The 25571-nt window shown below is 40.2% G+C and overlaps 2 protein-coding genes across 5 annotated transcripts; both read right to left on the bottom strand.

Annotated features, from left to right (window-relative positions):
- Positions 1 to 118: 118 nt before the first annotated feature.
- Mapmodulin (acidic leucine-rich nuclear phosphoprotein 32 mapmodulin) lies at positions 119 to 13825 on the bottom strand. The gene is made up of 8 exons (XM_071708520.1): positions 13255 to 13825; positions 5670 to 5813; positions 5190 to 5309; positions 4984 to 5096; positions 4795 to 4898; positions 4608 to 4678; positions 4279 to 4366; positions 119 to 4077 (listed from the first exon to the last, which is right to left on the bottom strand). The coding sequence occupies exons 1-8, from the start codon at positions 13300 to 13302 to the stop codon at positions 4010 to 4012; spliced, it is 756 nt and encodes a 251-aa protein (XP_071564621.1). The 5' UTR covers positions 13303 to 13825; the 3' UTR covers positions 119 to 4009.
- Positions 13826 to 18713: 4888 nt separating this feature from the next.
- Positions 18714 to 24944, bottom strand: LOC139773793 (uncharacterized). 4 transcript variants are annotated; one of them, XM_071708505.1, is made up of 4 exons: positions 24809 to 24944; positions 23931 to 24112; positions 22030 to 22188; positions 18714 to 21942 (listed from the first exon to the last, which is right to left on the bottom strand). In XM_071708505.1, the coding sequence occupies exons 2-4, from the start codon at positions 24105 to 24107 to the stop codon at positions 20107 to 20109; spliced, it is 2172 nt and encodes a 723-aa protein (XP_071564606.1). In that variant the 5' UTR covers positions 24108 to 24112; positions 24809 to 24944; the 3' UTR covers positions 18714 to 20106. The 4 variants fall into 4 exon arrangements, with proteins under 4 accessions (XP_071564606.1, XP_071564609.1, XP_071564610.1 ...); XM_071708508.1 differs by lacking the exon at positions 24809 to 24944 and adding an exon at positions 22564 to 22693 and having other exon boundaries at positions 22760 to 24073; XM_071708509.1 differs by lacking the exon at positions 24809 to 24944 and adding an exon at positions 22564 to 22638 and having other exon boundaries at positions 23931 to 24071.
- Positions 24945 to 25571: the final 627 nt, after the last annotated feature.

Genomic DNA, 25571 nt, shown 5'->3' with positions numbered 1-25571 from the left:
GGACGCTCATATCTGCAAAACGAAAGATGAATTAGAGACAAGAAATGGGAAATTTGTTTGATCTAGATTTCTATGTTTCAAGGAATATAACTAGAAATAATAAGTCTACGCGAGAAAATCTATGTCATACGTACTTTATAGAATATACATAGGCAAATTTAGGATCAATAAAGTATAATCGGAAATAAATTACAGATCAATTACGAAATGATTTTCCTTAAAATATCTTCAGTTATATATATTTTCACTTATATCTATGTATATCCGATGTAGCGAGACTAAAGCTCATAGTAAATGATCGGCGAGTTAGAATAAATATATAAAGGATATCTTCTGTAAAATTATCTAAAAATAACTTATAAGCGAGAATGAAAAAAAAACCAAAAATATTCGTATTGATAACGCCAAAAGCGCAATAAAAAAAAACAAGTGCAAAAGCTAGGTTCACTTGTCAATACATATCGGATACACCATCGTTGATTTGTAAATGGTTTTATTAATAAATTATCTTTTCTTATTTCGTGTGATGAGGATTGCTCGAAATAAACAAACGTTATGATAAAAATCCATTTTAACAACGGAACAGACAGACAGTACACAGATGTAATATATCTGATAATAGGTGATAGACAAATTTTCTTTTTTTTTTCCCTCTTACTTAAATGGTCTATCCAAAATCGCAATTGACAAAAGTGTTATGTGTGTGTGTATGTGTATGTACGTGTACACGTGTGTCGCGGGGCGCGCGGAATGTTTCTTTAATTATTTATAATTTAAATTCTTAATTATATTTATAATTTAACGCTTAATAAACGCTTCCGCGCGAGCCGCAATTACAAATTGCAGATTGGAAATTTACAGATTTGGACCTGTACATGTTCACATATACTCATTGTACCTAATATAAATTTGCTTTTAGTCTTGGAAAAATTGGATAAGGCCATAACCAAACTGGCGACAAGGAGGCGCCAGGTCCTCTCGATACTACCGCATAATTATTTTTTAAATTCTTTTTTTTTCTTATAAAACCGATCCTCTCTCTCTCTTTCTCTCTTTTCGCATTCTCACTCGCCATTGTACTCCCATCCATTCTCACACGATTACGTAGTTAATTGGTTATCCCTGTCCAAGTCTACTCGTCGCAGCATTAACTACATCGTCTGATCCATTCTGCGAGTCTCTTTATCTTGCGCCTGTCTCTTTTTCACGTGTTTTTTTTTTGTTCTTGCCCTATATCTAATTTTGCGTTTCTGACTTTAGTACAATTCAAAAGTGCGAAAGCGCAAGTGTAAATATTTTGTTTCTTAAAATCATACTTGTAATTTAATGTTAATCATAATATATTGATGAATCTCCCCAGATAGCCAAATGCAGAGAGTTTGCTGCCATGTTGCCAACAAGCAGCTTGTCGTTAATGCAACTAATTTTGACAAACTCGGGACAAGGTGAGACAGCATTATGCTTGTCGGGTTGAACTCATATGAATAATATTTCTATTAACAGCAAATTGATTGCAACGTGACAGCATCAATTTGTGAGGGATTTGTGACAATTTCATATTGTCAACACTTCGTTAGCAACGATATACAATTAAAAAACTTCATAGCTTGACGACATATACACAATAACGGATGGAAATCATTATATATGTGTTGTTGCCGTCACGTTTGCATCATGATGCTCAAGATGGAACGATGAATCATTCATTGCTGTCATGTTGCTGACATGTTGCAGACAACATAACGTACCAATATTGCGGACCGTTTGCTCTTGAAATTGCGTCAACTGATTGCATATATAAGCAGTCATGTAGCTGTATTTGTAACGTGTTCTACTTCGATGTCAGCAAATTTACAGCAAATATGTGAAAACACATGCAATGCATTAGTTTGCTCAATATGCTATATCACGCTTGGCTATCTGGGTCCATTACCTCTTTCAACTTCGCACTTCTTTATTCATCACGAAATGTATCAGCGCAATAGTAACTTCAAAGACAGAAATTAAAGGTTAATCGTTTTGACGCACACGATGTTGACTTTTGTTTCCTCTTAGTAATTCGTTCCAAAGACTGAGGCCTACTGCAGTTAGGGTCGATTCAGACACAGCCGTGCCGTACCCGTACCGTATCCGTATCGTTAACATTAGACAAGGCTGGAGACACATTAGACAAGGATGGAGACAATAGGAATCCTTGTCTAATGTTTCTGTCCGTGATACGGTACGGGTACGGCACGGCTGTGTCTGAATCGACCTTTACATAATGTTACATAGAAATCAATCAACATAATTTACTGTTTGTGCTTTGGCATACACAGGGTATCCTAGAATTATCGTATCTTCTTTTATTAGAAATAATATATCACATATTTCATTTTTTCATCTCGATAGAAGCTCAATATTCGGCACAAGCTCTTTAATTTTTATCATCAAATACTTGGAGAAGTAAATGATATTAAATTTCCAATAAAAGACTTACTTAAAACAAAACAAAGATGTTTCTTGATATTTACTGTTTCTCTCTTTTTTGTTAAAAAAGTATTAGCCTAATTATTATAGAATATATAGGTAAAAGAAAACACGATAAATCACGATAAATCTGTGATGCCTTATATACATATATGTATATACATATATATATATATATATATATATATATATATATATAAGAAAAAATCAAGTTATATAGCTGTACAATTATTTTCAGAAGTAGGAGAATATCGTAAATCGTAATAATCAAATTGATCCTTTTACATTATATTAGAGCACAACATTTACGCAATGCCCGAGAGTGAATAACAATAATCCTAACAGCCATGCGTCGGGCGGTCGATCGCCGTTGTACATAGAATATCTGGAACTTAAAACTTACTAGAAAAAAGTCTAAGTTAGGATAACACCGGGTCCGCGTTTATGTGCAACGCTCGACACGTCGAGGTGTATCGGAGAATTTCGTGTGTTCCACGTTATCTGGATATAAACGGTCCCAACTCTCGCTCCTCTGCTGACGGAATCACGCGATTGAAAACAATAATATAAATATTACGATATTATTTTCTATTCGCTATCCGTCTCTCGTTGATATCGGATATCTCCGTAATGTAGAACGTTCTTGCGAAGAACGCGCACAATTTGCCATCGTTCGCAGCGACCGTCCTGTATTTTTTTTGTTTTCTGTTTTAACGTACTCTTCCTTAATCCCCATCCCACCATCCCTTGTCGGATATATACGTTTACACGTATACGAGTAACATATATTTCTCTCTTTATTTTCTGTCCCAAAAATCACAGAGGCATATAATGCACCTCGATGTATGGTGTAAACCTGTACAAAAGTTGTTCCTCATTTACTCTACACTTATTCACGGTACAATAATAATGTATTTAAAATGTAACTTATGTAACCTTATTTACTGATTAACGATGACCGCATTCCAGCGTGACCAGCCTTTGGCCGACAGGAGCTAACAGACAAGATGCTCCTTCAAGTGTAAAACTCCGCTACCTCCCGCAATCTATTTCCGTCTCTTTCGCACGCGCATACACACACGCGCACTCTCTCGGCTCTCTCATACTCTCACTCTCGCCCTCTCCTTTTCCCTTTCTCTCGCGCTTTCTCCCCTCGATCTTCCTCCCACTCTATGCAACACCACTAATACTCTAACTCTATATACTCTATATAAAATATCGTTAGTATAACTAAAACTGTGCTGTGTCCAGCTGGAATGCAGCCCTATTTTTATGCCATCATTATCCGTTTCTTTCCCAGTTTTCCTCACTGCGCTTTTCATTCACATTCCGCTTCTATCATACGATAAATCTTTTGTTGTTACACAGACAATTTCCTCGCAGTCAATGATTTACTGATAAATTCATATCACTAACTGTAGTCTGTCATTGGTCGGTCGATTAGTTTGATTCCCAGCTGTTCACTCGGCATCGCAATTATTGTTATTATTTATATGAATTTTACACTCATTCAACAGTACCAGAGACAGCCCTCTCCCTCTTAAGCGTTCAAATTCTCTCCTCCTACATCGTCAATTTTTCTTTTTTTTCCTCGAACAGGAGATTCTTCTGCACAAAACACAATCGGTTCCATTATAGAAATAGGTTCGCTTATAACATGTGTGCGATAAGCGAATAAAAAAGATTATTTCGTTGAAATAATTACATTTCAATATTTATACTGCATATTCGTTTAAACTATTATTAGGTTTTAAAATTCTAGATATAAAAATAAGCAATAAAAATAATATAGATATCTGAGGATCATACCTTCTTCTTCCTCCTGCTCGTCGTCTTCGTTATCCTCATCATCATCTTCCTCTTCTTCTTCGCCCATATAATCCTCCTCGTCACTGTCCTGTATCCGATATATTTTATTTTTTAATTTTATTTTAACCTATTTCATTAAATAAAGTTAGACCATTTAATATGCTATATAAACAACCAATAACACCTGCATATTTTTATTATTATATTATAAATAACAAATGTTTAATGAGCGAAAAATCTCGATGGACATTCCATCAAGCATTCTCGTGTTAAACACGCTTTCGGTTTAACTTTATGAATTACTTAAATGTGAGATGAACTAAACTCACAATCTTATCCTTGTAGACGATATCTAATCCTGGGTCGTCATCCAGGAATTCCTCGTCTTCTTCATCTGAAACTATATTTCGATATGTTTAATATGCATATTGATATAACTATTTTTTTATTATTAATAAACATCCTATTAATCAAATTTTTAGTTACAATTATTACATGATTACACTCTCAACCAACCTTCTTCACTGTCTTCTTCATTGCCACCTCCTTCTCCATCTTCATTTCCATTGACTTCATCATCCTCCCCTTCACTGTCGACCTCGCAATCATCGGCATCATATCTGAATTCACAGACAAAACATAATTAGCCGCTTTGAGAAAATATAAACAAAGTAACAAAGCAAACTCAGTAGTATAATTTCATACCCGTCAAGATATCGTAGACTGGGAATAAGATTGAAGACTTTCTCCCTGTAATTATCCATATTTGTCACTTCATTGTTGAAAAGATCCAGACTCTTCAGGTTCTTGAACTCTTTCTGGAATACGGAAGGGCTTCGTGTTAGTGATTTTACTTGGCGATAAATCGGATAGATAGATTTCAGTTTTCTGTAACAAGCGCGAGAACTTACCAATGGCTGTAGCGTATCGAGATCTTTGATCTTGTTTCCACTCAGATTCAGATGAGTCAACTTCGGGCTCGAATCAAGCAGATTTAAACCGCCCGAAATCCGATTGTCGCTTAACTCCAACTGCACAAAACAAAGACAATTTACACTTGCGATAAGAAACTTATTTGTGCGATAAAGACAATTATTTTTTTTTCGAAATCGCTTATTCTTTAATATTTATATTAAAGAATACTTTAATATTTATATTAATATAATATTAATAGAGGAAAGTCCCCTATTATGAGACAGGATCCTAATATGAGATATGTTAAGCTAAAAGGCCCTATATAGGCCGCATCTGTTGATCCCACCATGAAAAAATCCTGCCATCTCATATTAGGATCCCTATCTCATAATAGGGGACTTTCCTCTATGTATATTATTTTTATGATAATCTAACAAGTATCTTGAATAGGTACTTTGTGATAAGCAAATGTATACCTTTTTAAGACTGGACAATTTTGGGAAGCCTTTTAGACTGGTAAGACCCACGTTGATAAGACTTAATGATTCCAGAGCGCTGAATTCATTTGTCAGGCCCACAATTTGCGTACTCCGGCAATTATCAAGAACAAGTTCTTTGATCTGTAACATGCACGTGAATCATATGATTATTTACGAGTGGCTAACAAACAAAGAAAGTCACATAAATATCAGAAGCGGTTTCCATGCAATATTAGCTAAATCGCAGCGTGCTTAAAAAATTATATTGCATCGTGCGATTTTTAATTAATATCAATTCTGAAGGAAAAAAATCGCGTGTGTAGAGTATGTATAGAATATATCCCAAATATTACTGTTTTCTTTAAAATATAACTGAAACCGAGAATAATCATGTTAAAACGTTAATAATTCTGAATTTGCGAATGACCGCGTTTTGAAGCGAGCGTCGATCATCGATTCGTGAAATCGTACTCGAATCGAGATCATGATCGGGTTCGCGCGGCCGCGGGAATCGCGCGAGTTTCTCGCTCAGGTTGCGGACAGACGGGCCGCGCGGTGACGGGCGCTTGCGGTCGAAAAAGTCGTCCCCCGCTAAAATTCAAACGAGCGATAAGCTTTCGCGGGAGATGGGCTATTTTATTGATCGGAGAAAGAGAAAGGCCAGAGGGTGAGAGAGAGCGGGACCGGATAGGAGGACAGAGAAGGCGCGGGGCAGAGCCGGGAAGGGCGAGGGAGATGGAGGACAGTGGAGAGAGAGAGAGGGGGGGGAGGGGGTGGTGGAGCGGCGTGACGGTAAGCGGAGTGCATGCCGCGTCTTGTTTAGCGGCGTCGGAAAAGCCGGCGAGCGACAAGCACGGCGGACTGCGGCACGCGACGAGTACGAGAGGTGGGGTTGGATAAAGGAGGGAGAGGGGGAGGGGGCGAGGGGTGGTCATCATCGATACCGGATGCCTCGATGCCGGAAGTATCGATATTTCCATATTACGTTATCGCGTCCATGATGTAATGAGGCAAGGTGTAACACCTCCGTTGGCGGTGCACTCGTTTCTATTAGCGAACGGCCAATCAGAGTTTCGTCTTTTGAATTTAAAAAATAAAAAGTGGTTTAGCCGCCCAGGCGTTCCATGGCGCCGTAGATTAGGTGCGCCGGAGTAGATTTTTGATTGGCCGCTCACATCGATCTCGCTAATGCCGCCATTACGCGCGATGTTTATACGGTGTCCTTTTTACATCGCGATTGCGCCGATGTTCTCTCACGAATAGTGTTAGAACTTGAACTACTGAGACACTCCACGATATTCCGATACATTTAGTACAATTATTTCTATAATGATGTAGATACAATCGGATCACGTTGATATGTAGATTGATATATCGCATTTTGTATTGAGCGATACAGATTATCATCTGTAGATGAGATTGATTCTTGTTCGATAAATAAAGAAATATGGAAAACAAATTATATATGTATATTTTTTATTCATATATTAAGTCATTATTTCTATGCTAAGAAATATCAAAAACTTAGCTTTTATCTTATCTATTATACATTTATCCATTGGAAATTAATATAATTGATCTCTATTACCAATCAAAAATGATTGACGACACTATTAAAGACAGACATTACACTATCAATACCCAAAGAAATAATAAAGCATATATTTATACATTTTTTCTATAAAAAAATTTGTATTCTTGAGGGATAAATCTGTATAATAATTTATATAATAATGTTATTATAATATCATTTATATAATTTTATATATAATAATTTTAATGCGCAAATTTTTTCACAAAACCAAAGTTAAACTTCATGAGCAAACACACAACGTGTTGCGTTTATTGGATTTAATTTTTGATCGAGTTACACATAATTTTTTCATCCTATACTCCTCGCCTAAATATCTTGCGTACTCCACGCGACCAATCGGCCGGCAGGTTGGTTATATATTACCCCCGTGTTGCACCGATCGTAGTGGTAACGTCACGAGGTGTCATAGGAGCGGATCAATGACAGTCACGGATCAAGGCAACCAGGAAGACGCGCACGTTACGCCGCTGTAGGATTCTTCGACATTTTGAAATGCGAAATTGTCGCGTGGTTTCCGTAACAAAGACGGATACGCTTCGTAATCGCACGATTACGCAACTGTGCGGGTTTTATTATTATCGCCGAAGAACGATATTCTCGTCTTACGCCCACAAATTCCCCCACAAGATACGCCCTTCTATGTATATTCATTTCTAAATCCGCGCGACGTAATATCAAATTTAAATGCAGGGCATGCATCCTTTGACCGCGTCGTAAGGATCGACCTGAACCTTCTCAACTTGGAAAATATCGGAGCCGCCATGTGTGCTCCGGAGTAGTCCCGGACTGTAGTACGGCACTGTTGCGTCCAAGATGCATTGCAAATGCGACGCGGGTGGTCAACGCGGAGTGGGTGAAGTTTCAGAGTCGTAAATATGTAAGAGCTGCTCGCGATTGTACCTAACACGTAAACTCGACATCTGTTTAACTTATGCATTTAGGAACGAGGATGATGTATAACAGTAAAGATATTAAGACGAGATTTGCCCCCGTTCTCTCGTTTTAATATAGAAATAACTACGCGGAATGTCCATGTGGCTATACACTGCTATACATACGGAGTTAAATGCTTTAACACATGAATTTAGACGATTATCGGAGTACGCTTCGAATATACGCATAAATTCACGCGTTAAGACGTTAAGACAGGTAGAATAATTTTTACGAAGAGAGCGCGCGCGGAAAAAATTTCTTTCCAAAATTGCGTCGCGTCACGCCGAAGCCCCGCTCTTCTGACGCCACACCCTAGCTACGGCTCTGCGAACGCCTACGCGCGTATATACAGAGAGACGCGGACGCGGACGCGGCGATGCACCTGAGAAAGTCGGGCGATGCCGGCTGACATCGGCTGAGCAGGCAGCTCGATTCGGCTCGGCGATGCGACGTGACGTTACGTTACGTCGCGTCGCCACGGTGAAAAAATTCGTTCGCCGTGGCCGCGCGCGAGGCGTGCGCGCGCGTGCCATTCGGCACGGCGCGGCGTGGCGGCCGGTTGGCGGCGGAGATCAGCCGGCAAAGTGGACTCGTCCAAGATGGCGGCGCGGCGATTGGCGACGCGTCACGAAACGCGATCCGGTGCGCACGGCGCCGCGGTGATTCGTGCTCACGCGTGCGCGTGCGCGCACGCATGCACGCGTGGAAACGCGAGGTGCGACGGGACGCGCGGATCGACGACGAGTTGACGTCGCGACGCGGCGGTGAAGGCGTCCCAACGCCACGCCGCGCGGCGCGGTGCAATGGCGACTTCCAGATTGCCGCGTGCACGCGCCTCGTTTATGGCGGCGCGCGCGCCTTGCCGTTTCATTTACATAACGCGGCCGCTGGCGACGCGCGCGCAACACGCTTTTTCGCGCGGACGAGGATCGGTGGCGACGCCTCGATGCTAAAAAATACATTAATCGGGTAAACATATGTCGCGTTAATTCTTCACGCGCATCACGTAACGATCTCTATCGCGATAAACGCGATATTGCGAGAGAGAGAGAGAGAGAGAGAGAGAGAGAGAAAGGGAGAGGACACAATCTACAGGAAGTGCAACAAGAAATAGCAACCCAAGGCAGTTCTGTCTAGCGACAAAATTACTTGGGTTGCTATTTGTTTGATTTTATCAGCATCTACGTTTTTTGATATAAAAAGCAAGACGTCTTTTTCAGGAACTTTCTCCGCGAACTGCGCCAGCAAGTGTAAAGTCCTTTGCACTTTAACACGCATCGATGACAAAATGTCAGGCGTTAAGTCGCCGAGGCGATGCTTACGTCGATATTTTCGGATTGACCAAAAGTACGAAACACCGTTAGTAGGTTTCGATATATCGAACTACCGTTGAGAACGTTTGCAAAGCTTCGAGTCGAGATGTATGTACGTTTTGGCGCTCGCTCGGGAAAGGCAACACCTCGTTGCGGCCTTCTTATACCGATCGATGTCGCAAATCGCAAAGATCCTCGGGAACGATTATTATCACTAAGCACTATCATACTTTTGCTTTATTACAACCAAGAAGAACCCATTTCAAAAAGAAAACTCTTATGAGAGACATGCTGTGAAATATTACATTTTAAATATGGAATTTCGTATCTAAGAACACAAGAAATAAAAAAAAATATAAAAATTCTAAATTAATTGGCATTAAAAAAGATTTAACTAAAAGTTTTAGTTTTAAAAATACCAAACTTTTAATTAAGGAAATATAGACTTTCAATCTCAAAGGAATTATTTATAATTTATATCATCTGTATATATAGCGTGTTCTTGCATTCTTAAATTTAAATGTAATTATAAACATGTTCAAAGTTGTTACAAGTTCCATTTTTTTTTTCGAACTATCTATATAGACCGTGTTTAAGATGTTCGATCATTATAAAGTTCACGAGGATTTTTATGGAAACGGTAATTACATATATAATCATAGAGATATTCGACGAAATAATGGTTCGTTCGATTCATTAAAGTGAAGTTTCGACAAGTTTACTTGAGAAACGCATGGTACATCTAAATTTCTAAATCATTCTCGATTAGACGATTCTCTTGTACATATTAATTTGATTTATAATATTAGTCGCGCGAGAAATACTCCGAAATTTTACAAGTCCTCTCTACTAATTGCCATTTAACAGACGTATCACACATATCTATCACAAAACTCGGGGGGGGGGGACGATTATTATTCGGTTCTTTGCATAGAGTCACGTTTAATTAATGGACACGGGTCGTAACCATTAATGGAGAATTTGACGCGTTTCGTCCGCAGTGAAATCCGTGGAAAATCCATTATCGAAGTATTTCGCTGATTAACTCTAATCACATTTATGGCACCGCATCGGCGCCCTGTCTCTCAATTACATTTTATTACCGTTAACATTCGTGTACACGAATAGCCCAATGTACATTCAAACGGATTGATACCGTTTTGCAAATTTGTTCTAAAAATATATTATCCCGCGGACTGATTTGATTTAATTAGCACTCTCTCTCCGTGACGTCGCAACGATTTTCGTTTCGCGTATTTAAACCACGGACACACATGTACGCGTTAGGTTACGTAATTCGGTGTACCGATCTAAGCAGATTGATTCCCGAGCAAGAACAAGCGATACAAATTAAACTGGGAATCACGGCACGATTTTTCACACAATAGCGCGAAGTGACTCAGTCCCGGGGGCATCCTGGAGATTGATATTCATTCGAGTGGATAATTTTGCACTTATGCAAAATTTATCGATAATTTTACACGCCCGTGCGCTCGTAAAAAGCTCATTGAAAAAAAATATTACGAGACACGCATTCATGTTTACGCGTTTATTCCTAAATATGCTCATTGTCACGGAAAATTAGATTCGAATCAATCCCGGATTTGGGTGTCAACCCGTTCGCATATGTGCATCAAATACATGGGTGTCAGTAAACGCCGGAAGGGGGATTCATGTAGAATGTATATGTATATGCTATACATAAATAATTGCATATATGTATATGTACATAATATGCTTCAGTGGTCGAATTGGTGAAGACGCCTGACCGATAATGAGGAGGTCCAGATTCAAACGGATGATAATTTTTCGCAACATATTCTTTACGGTTTCTAAAGATGCGTATTAGTTTCGGTGTTGTTAAATTGATTATCAATTTAAGTGATTGTACTATTCTAGCTTCAGCTCCAGACTGCGTTTTAAGACCGGTAGTATAACGGCGCGTGGTTTGCAAAACGAAAAATGTACATAAATTAATTGAAATATTATTAGGCACAAAAGATCCCGACCGTATATCGGCACATTTTTTTATTTACTTGATTATATACATGTACGTATATGACACATGTATCTTAAATTAGAATTGCATTCGATGTGTATATTCTGCGTAGTTCGCACAACACCGATACGGATTATATCACGAAAAAATCAAGTCGCGCAATAAGTGGACGCCACTAGTCTATTAGCGCGAAAGTAAAGTCGCGGCGAGAGAGAGAAACGAATTCATCTTCATTTATATTGCAACCAACGCTATCATCCGGAAGGAGGCGGAGAATCAAGCTCTCGATCAATTGTCCGCGGGTAAAGTCGGCCGACGCACAACGACGACGACGACGACGACGACGACGCTGGGCTGGTGAGAATCGACCATTAATCACGCGGAGCGCGCACCGGAGAAGCGGCCGGTGTCGCGCGTGCCTCTTCCCGCTTTCCACGCCACCGGAAAAATGGTAACTCCACTCCGAGGTCCTCGCGTGCGTGTGTGTGCGCGCGCGCGCGACGTAACTCGAAGCGAAATCTCTCTCTCTCTCCCCCCGCGTCGCAGCGATAAGAAAGCGAGCGGACAAACGGGCGAGCGGACGGGCGGACGGGTGCGAAGATCGCAACGAGGAGCAACGGGTTGCGCACGGTATAGCGGTAGCCACGCGAGCGTAGCCTCGTACCATTTTATTTCGGCGGGGCGATCGCGCGTCGCGCGTCACCCGAAAAATTTGGACGCGACGCGACGCGAGGCGACTCCGATCCGATCGTCCGCGTCGCGAGATCACTTCCGCGGGCGGGGAGGGCCGGCGATTGGCCGACACGCTGCCGACAGCAACAAAGCGAAATGAAGCGTAGTCGTGCCGCGAGGCGAGCGCGCAGGCAAATCAAGCGGGAAGGAAGGAAGGAAGGGAAGTCGGGGAAGACGGAGAAATGGAGTAGTCCGTGGGATATACGGATAGGAAACTGCACGCGGAGCGCGAGAGCCACGTTTCTTTTTTTATTCGCGCGAGGAGGCAGAGAGAGAGAGAGATAGAGAGAAAGAGAGAACGAGTTCTCTACTCGGCGCGGCGGTGCGCCATGCCATGCCCGTTGCTCGTTCGCGGCCATGCATCGTCAGTGCGTGCATATGCCGTCCCCCCCGATCGGCGACGAGAGGCCAAAGACGGGAGACGGCCACGCGGTCGCCGTTTTGTCCCGAAACGAAATTCGTTCGAACGCGAGAATGAGAAAGGGCGCGCGCGACAGAAAAAGAGAGAGGAGAGAGAGAGAGAGACAGACGGAAGTGTGCGGCCAGAACGGCGTGCCACATTAGCGAATGCGTGGTTGTTGTCGCCGCTGAAGCGTCGAGGCAACACGGCGGCGATTCCGTCTTTCTCTCTCCCTCCCCCTCTCTCTCCTTCTCTCTCTCTCTTTCGCGGGCACGACGAACGCCGCCGACGAACGGTTTAACGCGAGATTCGTGAGATTCCCAAGGCGGTTAATGACGACGCGTTGACGACGAGGACGCGTGGTTGAAATTTCGGGACGCACGCTGTGCTGGTCCATTATACCCGCGTAATAAAGCGGCGCGTGCGAAAACGCAAAGTGTCCGCGGGACCGCACGTCGAACACAGGGGGGGAGGACACGGGGGGACACACGTACGCACACACAGAACGCGCGGGGGAGGGAGAGGAAAAGATTGGTGCGGTAGAGATAAAGATTGGAGGCGAGGCGGGGTGAGCGAGGCGCGAGTAAAAGAAATTTTTAGGATTGTCTTACGTCGCCGGGCTTCTTTCCCCGCTTCTCGAGTTCTATCCGCTTCTCCATGGCCGGCAGTCGGCAGTCCCCGATCCGCTCGTTCTCGCTCCGCTCCGTACCGCGCAACGTATCGCCACCGCCGCCGCCGCCGTCGTCCGTCTCTTACTCCTCTTCCTCCGTCGCCTCCTCCCGCTGCGTCGCAACACCAACTACGTGTGCCAGCAACCTTGCTCCTCTCTCACTCTCTCGGGGCCGGGAATATAATATGACGGACGGACACGGCCGAGAACCAACACGTCGCTCGGTCACCGGGCAGTTGCGCGGAGTGCGCGGACGTCGAATTGCCAACCCGATCTCAATCGTCGCTGCTGCTGCTGCTGCTGCAGTGCGTGGCGTGCCCCAGCTTTGACGTGCGTGATGACTGGTGCGTCCGACGCGTTTCCCGTGTGGCGTGCTTCAGGAGGACACCAACAGTGAAGAGAGAAACGAGAAACCACCTTCGACACCCGCGGTTCGATTCCGGTCCGCAAGCCCTTACGCGCCGCGTCTCTACGTGTCTCTACGCTCGCCGCCGACTCGCCGGACTTGTGTGGCGGTGTCCTCCTCTCCTCTCCTCTCCGCTTCTCTCCTCTCCCGACGCCCCCCTCCCCGCCCGTCCGTTCCCGCTCCCCCACACGCAACACAACACAAGCCGCACCGGAGGCGGGAAACGAGACACATGTCTGGCACTACTTTCGAAGCGGCCAATCCGGACGTTCGGCGCAGATCGCCGCGCGCCACCTGTCGGCCGTCGCGTCGAATCCTCGACGGAGCGCGCCACACTTCGCCGCGTTCAAATATGGCCGCTGCGTTAACGTAGCGTCCGTAGCGTCGCCGCGTTCTCTACTAGAAATAATTTTGCCGTTTCGAGACTTCCTACAGATGCTTGATAACTTACTTTTTAATGAAAGTCTACAAAACTCACTACTACTAAATCGATTAGCGGAAGACGAATGACTATCTTATTGTATCTTTCGTTAAAAATGCATGCTAAATTGGTAAAACTGTCAATATTATGGCCAATATTTCTGGAATACTCTGTAGTGTAAGCAACGATACCTTAGATTGATAACAGACTAGATGATGAAGATGCTGTATTACATCACTGAAACAAAATCTGAATTAATCGGATTAATTAATCTGGTGAGAAATGAACGAACCAGATTTTTCCAATTAATGCAACCAGAATTTCAGTTATGCAACCAGAATTCCTATTAATTCAACTAGATTCTGGTAGATTCAACCAGTATTTTTTGGTGGAAAATGAACGAACCAGATTTTTTTTTTCCAGTAATCCTGAGGACTAATCTTACATTTAATTTTAATACGTGAAACTGTAACAGCTGTTTGGCAGATGCCAAATGGTGTGATAAATTCCTTGGAATCAACAGTCATAATGTACGAATATCTAGACGTGATGTATTCGACTCGAAATGCCTAATCGGCATTATGGATTATCATAATTGCTTCATGGTCATCGCAACATTTAACTTGCGTGGCAGTCGCCATTTTGACGATACTTTATATTGAGAAAGTATAAGTGCAAAAAACAACCGATCGAGAGTTTATTTAATTAGAAAAAAACTCAGATATCTTCAATATAACGCTATAATTAAAGGCGATAGACGATATATATTAATTGTTACTTTTCTCTAATTGATGGATTTAGAAGCGCCGTGTGAAATACTATTGTATAATAAAAACTATATTAATTGGAGAGCTCCTTTAATTGAATTATTCTAAATGAAAATTATTGTAAGCTTACGATTTATAATTATTCCTGATATTTTCTCCTGAGTAATTATATCCCTTACAAAGAAAAATTGTGTAAAAATGCAGATTATATTATGTGACAATTTAATTACACAATATTCATGAATGTATTATACATGTATAATAAATATGGAACACGTGATTGTGTTTCCTAAATTGAGTCTTTTTACGATCAAACTCTAATTTCGAATTTCATTTGAATCCCACATATTCGAATGCGTTATCGACGAAGCGATCGGAGTTCTAAAATTACCAACATATGCGATCGCGCATTCGTTGGTTTAAAAGAGTCGATTGATCGAAGTTTATCGGAAAAAAAACACCTTTCACATTTTTGTTCGTCCTAATTAGGAATTCATTATTTCTTAATTATTTCTTAAGAACTAGAATTAGAGTCAACAATATTATAATTTTATTGCTCATTATACGCGCAGATCAACCTGCCTTTCATTCAATTTATTCATATACGGCTCATCTAACAAATATGTTAACCATTCCGCAAAGTAAAAATATTGCGCGAGAAAAATAACGCAGCCGCGTAGCCGCGAGAAGTATACCGACGCAAGAAAAACTCGAATTCTCTCAAATTTCTATCAATACTGAGTATTGAGTTAGAAGCGCAATCTTATCGCGTTTTACACCGCGCGTATCGTTTCCAGGTAAAAAAGCATACCAGAGAAACCCACGCTCGCATCTCCCGATGCTCGGACGCGCGCGCGTAGGAAATTTTCGTCTCGTCGCTCGTCGCGCGAGAATCCGGAGGGGAGGGAAAGCGGAGCCGGAGCCAACTCGCTCGTGTGACAACTGACAACCTCCGTTTGTTTGACTCGCGCTCCGACTCCGAGAGCTTTCGGCTTCGGAACAGAGCGCTTGTCGCGCGGCTCCCTCGCCGAGCCTCCCGGAAGATCCCGGCGCGATACGCGCCACGCCGCTCGTGGCGATCCGCCACGCTGCGGGTGTTGGACACCGGCGAAAGGTTGAGATCAATATGCGCTCATTGATTGCACCGTGGCTGCGCTGTCGCGTCCGCCTTTCCGGCGCTGAGCAGCCACGACGTTCCCGTTTGACATTGAAAGCGATCCGGTCCGATTCGACCGTCGAAGAAACAATTTTGATCGTCGCACTGTCGCATCTCTGATCTGATTTACCAAATTTAGTTATCCGGTTTATTTTGTCACCTTGTAAAGGCTGTTGTGCATGAAATTATCGCGAGCGTGAGATACAAACGCCTCGGCCGATGGAGCGATCCCGTTAGATAACGCGGGACAATCGGTTTCTTCTTTGAACATTTTCCTAAACAGCACAATGTCCAAAATCGGGACATAATATGTCTTAAAGACGTCATTAAGACGTCTTTTTGTCCCGATTTTGGACATTGTGCTGTCTGGGTTGTATCTTTCACTCTATTTATACATCTATTTCGCTTCAAGTGCAGAAAGTACAATACAGTGCAGCTAGCTCCAAATAACGAACTATAATATCTCGTTTGCCAAGATGTTTATGTTTATACCTTACAGCTCGTCTTTCCTCTTTTTCTCTCCGACGTCTAACTACGACTGCGGTCCACTTAACACTACAAATGCTTTTAAACCATTCTTCTCCTTTCTTTTAATGAAAGAAGAAGAAGAAGAAGAAGAAGAACGCCTCAAAGCATTTGTAGCATCAAATGGACTACATGCAGCCTATACATCCGTTTGGCTTTAAGTGCAGAAAGTGTAACGTGGCGCGGCTACAAAGAAAAAAATCTTCTGTCACGTTTTTTACATTTAAATAACTTCGTAGCGGTCCCCAATTCTACAGAACAGTGCAGTGCAAGTGTTTGGACTTGCCGTGTTGCGAAATCCTGATAGAGTGATATTGTTCCGCAAGCTTGCGCCATTTGTTGCGTGGAAAGTGCATTATTTACAGGCGATCGAACGGCTGAGACGCGATTCTCGACAAAATGAAGGAGTTCACAATTTCCTATTGCAGCGATAGAGCTAAATGAAGCGCGCGTTGTTCGCGAAACGACTTTACGTGAATCGGATCCATAATCCCCCTCGAGAGTCTTCTTCCAATCAACCGCGGCTCCTCGCGAAGAAATCGCGCGTTTGCGAAAAGCGACGACACCGCGATCGGATTTCGAGCGAGCTCGCGCGGCTCGTTAGACCAAAATCTTCCCGGTTAACGAGCTTAATTATTACGCGGTCGTTACTCGAATAGTTAGCACGTTGGTTCTAGGGGGATGTTATTTATACGCGCCATGTGCATACCATAATCAGGAGCTTAAATCGCCTGTATGCGCGAAGCAGAAAATTAAGCAATCACGTGACTATGATAGAAACGAAAAAAGGGGGGCCAACTAAAAACAAAAAAACGGTTTTTTCGTTTAATTAATGAACCGTTTGAAGTGAAATAATTGATTTAGAACAATATGGTACAAAATTAGAACAGTCTGAAACAATTTTTAAAAATATAATTTTAAAAAAGGGTTAACTTTATTCACACAATGATTTTCCGATCGTCTAATGTCTAATAGCTCTATCAATTTTACGTCTCTTCAAATGTAATTATTACATGGAAGGGTAAAAACCACAGTGGTGTAAGTCAAATTTTTAAAAATATTTGACTTACACCACTATAGTTTTTACCCCTCCACATATGGGTCGAGTTTTTTTTTACACAGAAACAAATTTCCCAAATATCCTCGGCGTTATTCTCGAGAAAAAGAGATCGCCCTTTATAGAAGTCAAACTTATTTTCATATTTGGTTCTTATGTGTAAACTGTGCTCTCTTTTGTTCCGACATCAAAAATACGCGTGGTCGTATTTCGAGGTGGACGCGCGGATCTCGAGGAGTTCCCCGTATATATATATATATATCCACGTTCATTCATGAGGCCAATTTTCCCTCACACGAGCAAGCAGGCAGGTATCGGAGCCCTGACCGCACCGATGCGATGGCGACGATTGACCTGAGAAATAAGCAAATATGTGCACGCTAATGGAGATCGTTGCCTAGTCGCGCATGGATTACACGCGTGTCGTCGTATTTGTGCGGCCAATCAAATTACGCAGCTATAAATAGAAGCTGCCGTGTTACTTTCTTCAATCTCTGTCTTTCCTCCTGCGCGCAGTGTTACCTTGCTATTCACGTTCAGCCTCCTTCAGCCCTAACACTTCGGCTTAACACACATTTTAATCGATTAATTAGATGGTTGTATAAGATAAATGTATCAATGCCTGGACACGTATACATTTTTATCGCTTTAGTCCTTAAATAAGTTATAACGACAATTAAAATCAAAGAATCAAACATAAAAATATTTTTCTTGTATTATATTTTTCTTTGATTTTAAAATTCGCGTTATATTTATTTAAAAAGTAAAATGATAAAGGTCTCCAGACATAGGTCTTAAGTGTCCCGGCATTGGTACATTTACCTGTATACTAGAGAGAATTACTAAAATATTTTTTTTACATCCTACAACGCATTCAGCCTGTTGGATCTCAAAGAATGAAAAGAAGACGCTTGATATTTTCATCTTGAACCACAAGATTATATAATACTTAGACGGAAAGAGTATAATTAGAAATATATTGATATATATAAACCTTTACATTCCTTTTGCAAATAAATGATTCAGTTATATCAGATATAGCACTGGCAACACTATGAAAACTGCAAATTCTGTCGAAAACATTTATTGTGGAAAAATATATATATGTATATACGTGTGTGTATACATAATATTGATGTATATTGTATGTACAACCATATCTGTATTCAAATATATTTAGTTATATTAAACATTACTGATTGTTATTACGTCGAACAATCCTTTTATATTGAGCAGCGACTGTTTTAATCCTAACAATACTGTAGCTAAATGTACAAAATCCAAATAGATGCACGATTCTAAGTTACGACACTTGATAAATTGCGTTGAAAGAGTACATTGTACGTTAAAAACGCACAATTTTACAACGTGATTCTTAAATACACAGAACTTCGTCTCCGTTTATAGCACACATCTTTATATTGAGTTAGTTGCACCATATATTATCTATTCTAAGTTAAAAGATGCTTTTTAAGTAAAAAAAGAAGAAAGAAAGAAATACACTCTGTCGATATTGAAACGACAAATAAATTATTATCATCACAATATTTGCTAAATTCCGTTACAAATTGCTTTCTATTTACTCTCTAAATTTATGTTAAGTTATACGCTAATATGACTCACGAAGTTTTTATTAAAATGTTATTGCTGCTATATATATACTCTTTAAGGTACAAAGTCTTAAAATTGTTCTACAAAGCTATTTCCACAAATGTGTATAATTAAAAAACAAAGATTTATAAAAATAGATCGTTCTTATTTTTTCACGCATAATCATTTTGTATTGCTTAAAATAAATTTCAGATGTTTTCAAGCACAAATAATCGTATTTACTCTTATGTAATCAAGTGTGATCAAATCATGTGCGCGATGAGAAAAATATTACATTTGAATTTGATTAAAAACAATTGTGCTAAATAGGTAAAATTTAACCATGCGTACAATTTGTTCTTGCACTTGCTACGAATATACAAAACGAGAACGGACAGTGCTTATTTTAAACATTGTTGAAAATATAATAGGAATATTAACATTTCTATTTCTCTCTACACAATTGCAAATAGTATTTAAAGTTAAATTACAATTAAATTAACGTTATCAAAAATATGAAATTACCTACGATATATGAATGGCTTAAGAGAAGTACAATTATTTGCAAGGTATAATGTATGCAATTATGTGGTTGCAAGAGTTCGTGCAAAAACGTACGTAAAAATATTCCTATTTACATTTAAATTAAGATTATTTATCATTGTACAAATTGCGAGATATTCAAATGTTATACGAATGGATTCTAAATGGCGAGGAAAATAAGTTATTATTCTTAATTATTCTCGCACCAGTTAAGCTTAAAAACAGGAGAATCTGACGCTGGTATTTCGCTGCCTTTTCATGATCTTTAACGCTATTCAAGATTACGATACGGCATACTTGAGCTAACAGTTTTATTGCAAGTAAATTTCTAACCCGCGTTATTGCTCGCCATTTGCGACGCCGGTCCATTTGCTGGCAGGCTCGTAATCGAATCCGGAAGGAATCGTTTACGATTTTTTACGCATTGCGACGGTGCTGTCCGTATCTCTATGTGACACACGGTGTTCGGGCTCTCGTCATTGTTATTGCCGTTTTGCTTTTTCGACGGTACCACAGCGTCGAACGGTGTGCAGTACTTTCGTTTTAGATTATTACCTGCATCTTGCTTCATCGGCGCGACTGACGAACGCGTTTTGCGCGGTTGATAATCCGGCGTTGCCTGCATCTTTTCCAGAGCGGTCCGCAAGGGTAGCAAGCCGACGGCGAAGGGAATCTCGGTGTTGGACGGATACGCGAGCAGATCCATCTCGTTCTCCCAATAATCTAACGTGTCGGACATATCGCCCCACAAAGCGCGACTTATGCACTTGCATACATTGGATTTTATGGAGTGGTAAGCGGTGGGATGTTCCGCCGTCATCGATCTCTCCGTATTTTCGGTCTTAAATCTACTATGCATTTTCGGCTTCGGTTCTTCTCTTTCCTTATTAGCGGCAACTGTACACGCGGATTTGTTACTCTTTCTTACTATCAATTTCGAATTAGTCTTCTTGCTGTTGGAGCTCTTTTTGCTGGATTGCACTGCGCTCGCGATTGCGCTGTGATCCGGCACTTTACGATCCACCTTCCTCTTGCGTTTCGTTCTCGCGTAAGATTCCGTTCTGTTGGGGGAATTACCTTTTTTGAACGGTTTCTCGGTTCCCGAGGAGCTTCCCGAGGAAAGACTCGCAGCCTCGTCGCTCTCTTGTTGACTCAGTCGCGTGCTACGTCTTAGAACCGGTTTCGCGCAATCCGTGTCACTTGTTGGGGAATTTAGTCGCTCCTTAGCGGCATCTCGTTCCACATTTATTCCTCTACATCCGATCACCGTATGTTGATCGCTTATAGTACCACCTACTATCGATTGTATGCTTTCTGTACTCAAGCTTAAGATATATTCGGCGCTTTCCATATCTAAGGAAGTCAACAGAGTAACTGGTACATCATTAGCGGACGGCTCGTCTAGTAAATCTATGGAATCCGTAGAGTGCGGCGGAGTTGGCACTAAATTGCATTGCGTATGTACAAGCTTATTGCGAACTTCGTCAATGGATCTACGTCGTTTGGGCGTATAAACCTTGACGCATTTTCCTACCGTGCTAGGAACATCTGTGCTACTCTCGGAACAGCGCTCCAAGTCGTTTTCGACTTGTGGAAGGCAAGATTGCGACAGTGTAGAAGTTAGATCGTTTTCGTTTACGTCGCAGGAAAAATCACAGCATTGCTCGTACAAGATGGGTTTGAAATCGAGACTATGACAGCACGCTTCGTCTCTATTGCTGTTTGTGCACCTGGTTTGTACTTCGTTTACCATACCTACGTGTGTAAGTACGGTATTGGTAGCAGTGTCGCTTTGTATACTTATATTTACATCAGACGTTGAGAACAATGTATCTATCGCATCTCTCTTGCTGGCATCGATAGCGCTCGATTCTTCGTACAAAGTGTGTTCTAAATCGTGCTCGGTGCCTTCGATCATGTCGTTCTCTAAAGATTGATTCTTATTTGAGCTTATATCGTTATTGTTGCTGTTTGCACAGACCGTCGTATTCTCGTCCATGCTTAGCTTATCACATCTAACACAGACGTAATTATCCTCTGTGTGCGAATTGTTTGCAACTTTTAAACTACAATCTCCTCTCTGCTGTTTTAGGCAACTTTCAAAATCATCCAAAATTTTCTTGGAATCAACAATAGTATCGATCACAGATACCAATTCTTTAACCTGGAAAGAGAATAACGAATATATTAACTTGGCATACTAAAATAATTGTAAAATATTATTTCATTGATTAAAACAGTCATTGCGTACCTTAAAAATTTGTGCCGCAGTGTGCAACGATGATAAATGCTGATGAGATATCGTAGTTTCGCCGCAATACATGAATTCGACCATGGCCTTCAAAATTTCAAAGTCCAAGTCTTTTAAAAGTATAATTGGCTCTTGCCCCAAATCTTGTTGTAGTATTTCCTATAGTACAAAACAGAATAGAACATCATAAAAAATATTGAAGAGACGAAATTCAGTTAAAGAATAGAGACAAAATTGAGAGTTAAAGAATAGAAAGACGTAGAATGTCTATATAGAATGTCCATACAGAATGTCTAATATTTTAGAATATTTATCTTAGTATTCGCTTAGTACGTTTGTAAAATTTGTTTTTCAAACAGTCGGATATCATTTTGTGCAATAATGATTTATCAAGATACATATAGAAAGATAGTGAAATCATGCAGGAAAGATATTTACATATCTTGTAAAGTAATAAATATGTTTTTGGAAAACGGAAACACCTCAGTGTACATACTTTACTATCCTTAGATCATATAATTAGTTATTTAATACCTTTCTAAGTTCTTCGAAAGTTGTGAAAATGTATGCCCCTCAAACTTGGTTTCTTCAAATGTTTGTTAAGAACTACTGAAATTCCGATATACAAGGCTTTCTTTAGTTTATATGAATTTTTATATTATCCCTGCAAAATTGTTCGACTATAAGTACACTATATTTCCCAATTTTGAAGTAAATATAATAAGAATACCTTTCTTCTCTACATCACTGTTTATATATCAAATAAAAAAAGTCCAAAGTCTTTTTTTTATAAATGTAAAATGATGTTTGGTAGACATTCTAGTGAAAAATGGGTTAGTAAAAAAATCTGTTTGGCTTTGAACTAGTACGTATATAGCACATTTGTAATTGTATATACTTAAATCCTACATATATTACAATAAAATCTCTCTTTGGTATATAATAATGGTATGTATGGAACTTCCCTTGTATTCTTAAAAATGACGTACGAGAAATTTTGTTCATTACACTAAAACCAATAAATACGGATCATAAAAATATAATTCCAAATTACCATTACTTTACTTAAATGAGCAAACAATTAAATGTCCTTTTAATCAATAAATAATTCTATAGTTCTATAGTTAAATAATGTAAAATAATTAAGAAAAAATAAGACATCTTTGAAAGCTCATTCAATAAAATGTTAATAACACTGCTCAGTCATCAGTAGATCTGAAAGGAAAAGAGATGCACATCCAAACATTAATCGACATCAATATCTTAATAAATTTAATTTAAAATAATTTTCTGTAATAAGTAAATATAAAAGAATAAGTATGAATATAAGTATAAATAAGTATAACTCTGTATAACCAATTAACGTTATCGTTCTTGTAAAATGTAGGTCTCTTATCTCTAATTTCTATCTCTATAAAATTATAATCATATTTATTAATACAACTTCTTATTAATATACTATTTCACAAAATATTTGGAATAATCGAAGAAATATCTTATTGTCTTTTGTATACATTTGAAAATAATGTTTGATGGTATATCTAGAAAATGGCAAAACATGACCTTTGATCGGAGCACGTAAGTATTTTGTAAACACTTTTGCAATTATTAAATGTAACGCAAGTCTTGAATTTAAATGTGCGATAATACTTGCAATATTCACAAACACACATTTATTATACATATGAAAAATCTATTACTTTAATATAAAATGCATGTATACAAAAATATACCTACACATGTTTCTAGAAACAGGCACTAAGATTTAAATGTACAAATAATTAAAACAACATGTAAATGTACAAACACAATTTTCAAAACATACATATATAAATGTGATATGATTAGCAAGTAACAAAAGGATGTAGGGAATACGTGTATTCTAACATTTGTATACGTACCTCAAAGTATATACTATTTGAAGCTAAAACCAGCTTGTGAACACGTAGCTTTTGTTCATCGCAGATCAATGTGACATCGACTAGGGCCTGACGTGCCAAAAGACCACTGAATCTTTCTGTAATATATCCCGCGTGGCCGGCCCACTGCAGGACACAATCCTTTGGTATCTCAACCATGGCTACTGCAAAAGGAAAATTAATAAGATTAATATCGAATATATAATAAAATTAATGTCAAATATACAATAAGATTGACACTAAATCTGTAAAGAATATCAGATTTCTAAAGTTTTGCTCGTCAGGAATTCTTTCGTTTTGGACAGTATAAACTAAAAAAAAAACCCGTCAATGCCACACTTAATATAAAATATCAGTACAAAAGAATATTCACCAAAGAATCTACCAAATGAATTTTGGCAGAGCTGGAATCTATTATATAACACAGAAAATAGGACAAACGACAAGCTCTGATAAATTCAGATACAGACGTGAAACAAAGCGACGCGATATGAAGGAACAGAATCAGCTATTTTTCCACCAGTTATCTCAGAGTCTGACGAAATTCGAAGATGTCTGAGCTCGCGTTAAACGGTTAAACAAATAAAAAAAAATTAATCAGACAAAACTTTCCCTTTTTGCCTCTATCGCACTTGGAGCATACGCGAGCCCTCAAATTAAACACGTATGTACATACTTGTGCACGTTCGGAAGCTGAACAAACTGTATAAGTTTTCTAGCGATAATAACTGCCTTAAAAAGAGCAAAGCCAGATGAGACGACGAAGGGTGCCTTATGCCTTCTTCTCGTCGCAATGCCACGAAAATCGGAGTAACCGGACCACGCGATCTCGGGGAGCTCGGGGTGGCTCGCGTACTCACCGGTGCGGACGAGATCGTCGTCGACGTGCGCATCTGCGATCGGGCAACAGCGGCGTCCTTCCCGCGGTCGGGCATAGATCGTAGAGGTGAGACGCGTTCGTCGTAACGTCGTTGATACATGCGATCGCAGGTCGCTGATCGCCGGCAGTGATGTCGCGCGTTCGCACGTGTCCCGTCGAGGCTCATGAAACGCCGGCGAGAACGTAAGTCGGGGAAACCGACGGCCTTACACGACATTGGCCTCGCGGAGATTCTGAGCTCGCTCGCACCCCCGACGATCGCGTCTGCCAAGAGCACAGTAATAAGAGCGTATAGATGGGCAGATTCGCCTCGCTCGCTCGCTCGCCTCGCTGCCTCGCTCGGATAACGGATGGGACGCGCGTGCGCGAGTTGTCGGTAAGACGGGGTGATCGGTTACCGATCGATCCCCAGATCCCCAAAGTTTTTATTTCTTATTTTATAATATTATAATTGTTAAAACTTATTTTCCATTGCGCACAATATTTGATATACTGTAGAAAAATTATGCTTCTGTTATTTTATTTCGTATATGTTTAAAAAATATAAATATGATGGTTATTCGACTGTCGATAATATCTAAAACAGTATATGTTTGATAATACCAATTATTGGTAATTCGTTAATAAAAGTATAGTTAATTTGATTAATTGAAGATAACATCTAGGTATACAAGATTATTTTTTGTTAATTTGTAAGATGTCGCGACATGTACTTATCAAAATGACTTATTGTAATGTTGAAA

This window comes from Temnothorax nylanderi, unplaced genomic scaffold, assembly GCF_030848795.1.
Source record: "Temnothorax nylanderi isolate EJ_2023f unplaced genomic scaffold, tnyl_v1.0 TNYL_tig0069_pilon, whole genome shotgun sequence".
Taxonomy (NCBI): domain Eukaryota; kingdom Metazoa; phylum Arthropoda; class Insecta; order Hymenoptera; family Formicidae; genus Temnothorax; species Temnothorax nylanderi.
The sequence above is the reverse complement of the archived record's forward strand: the minus strand, read 5'-3'. Positions and strand labels throughout refer to the sequence as shown.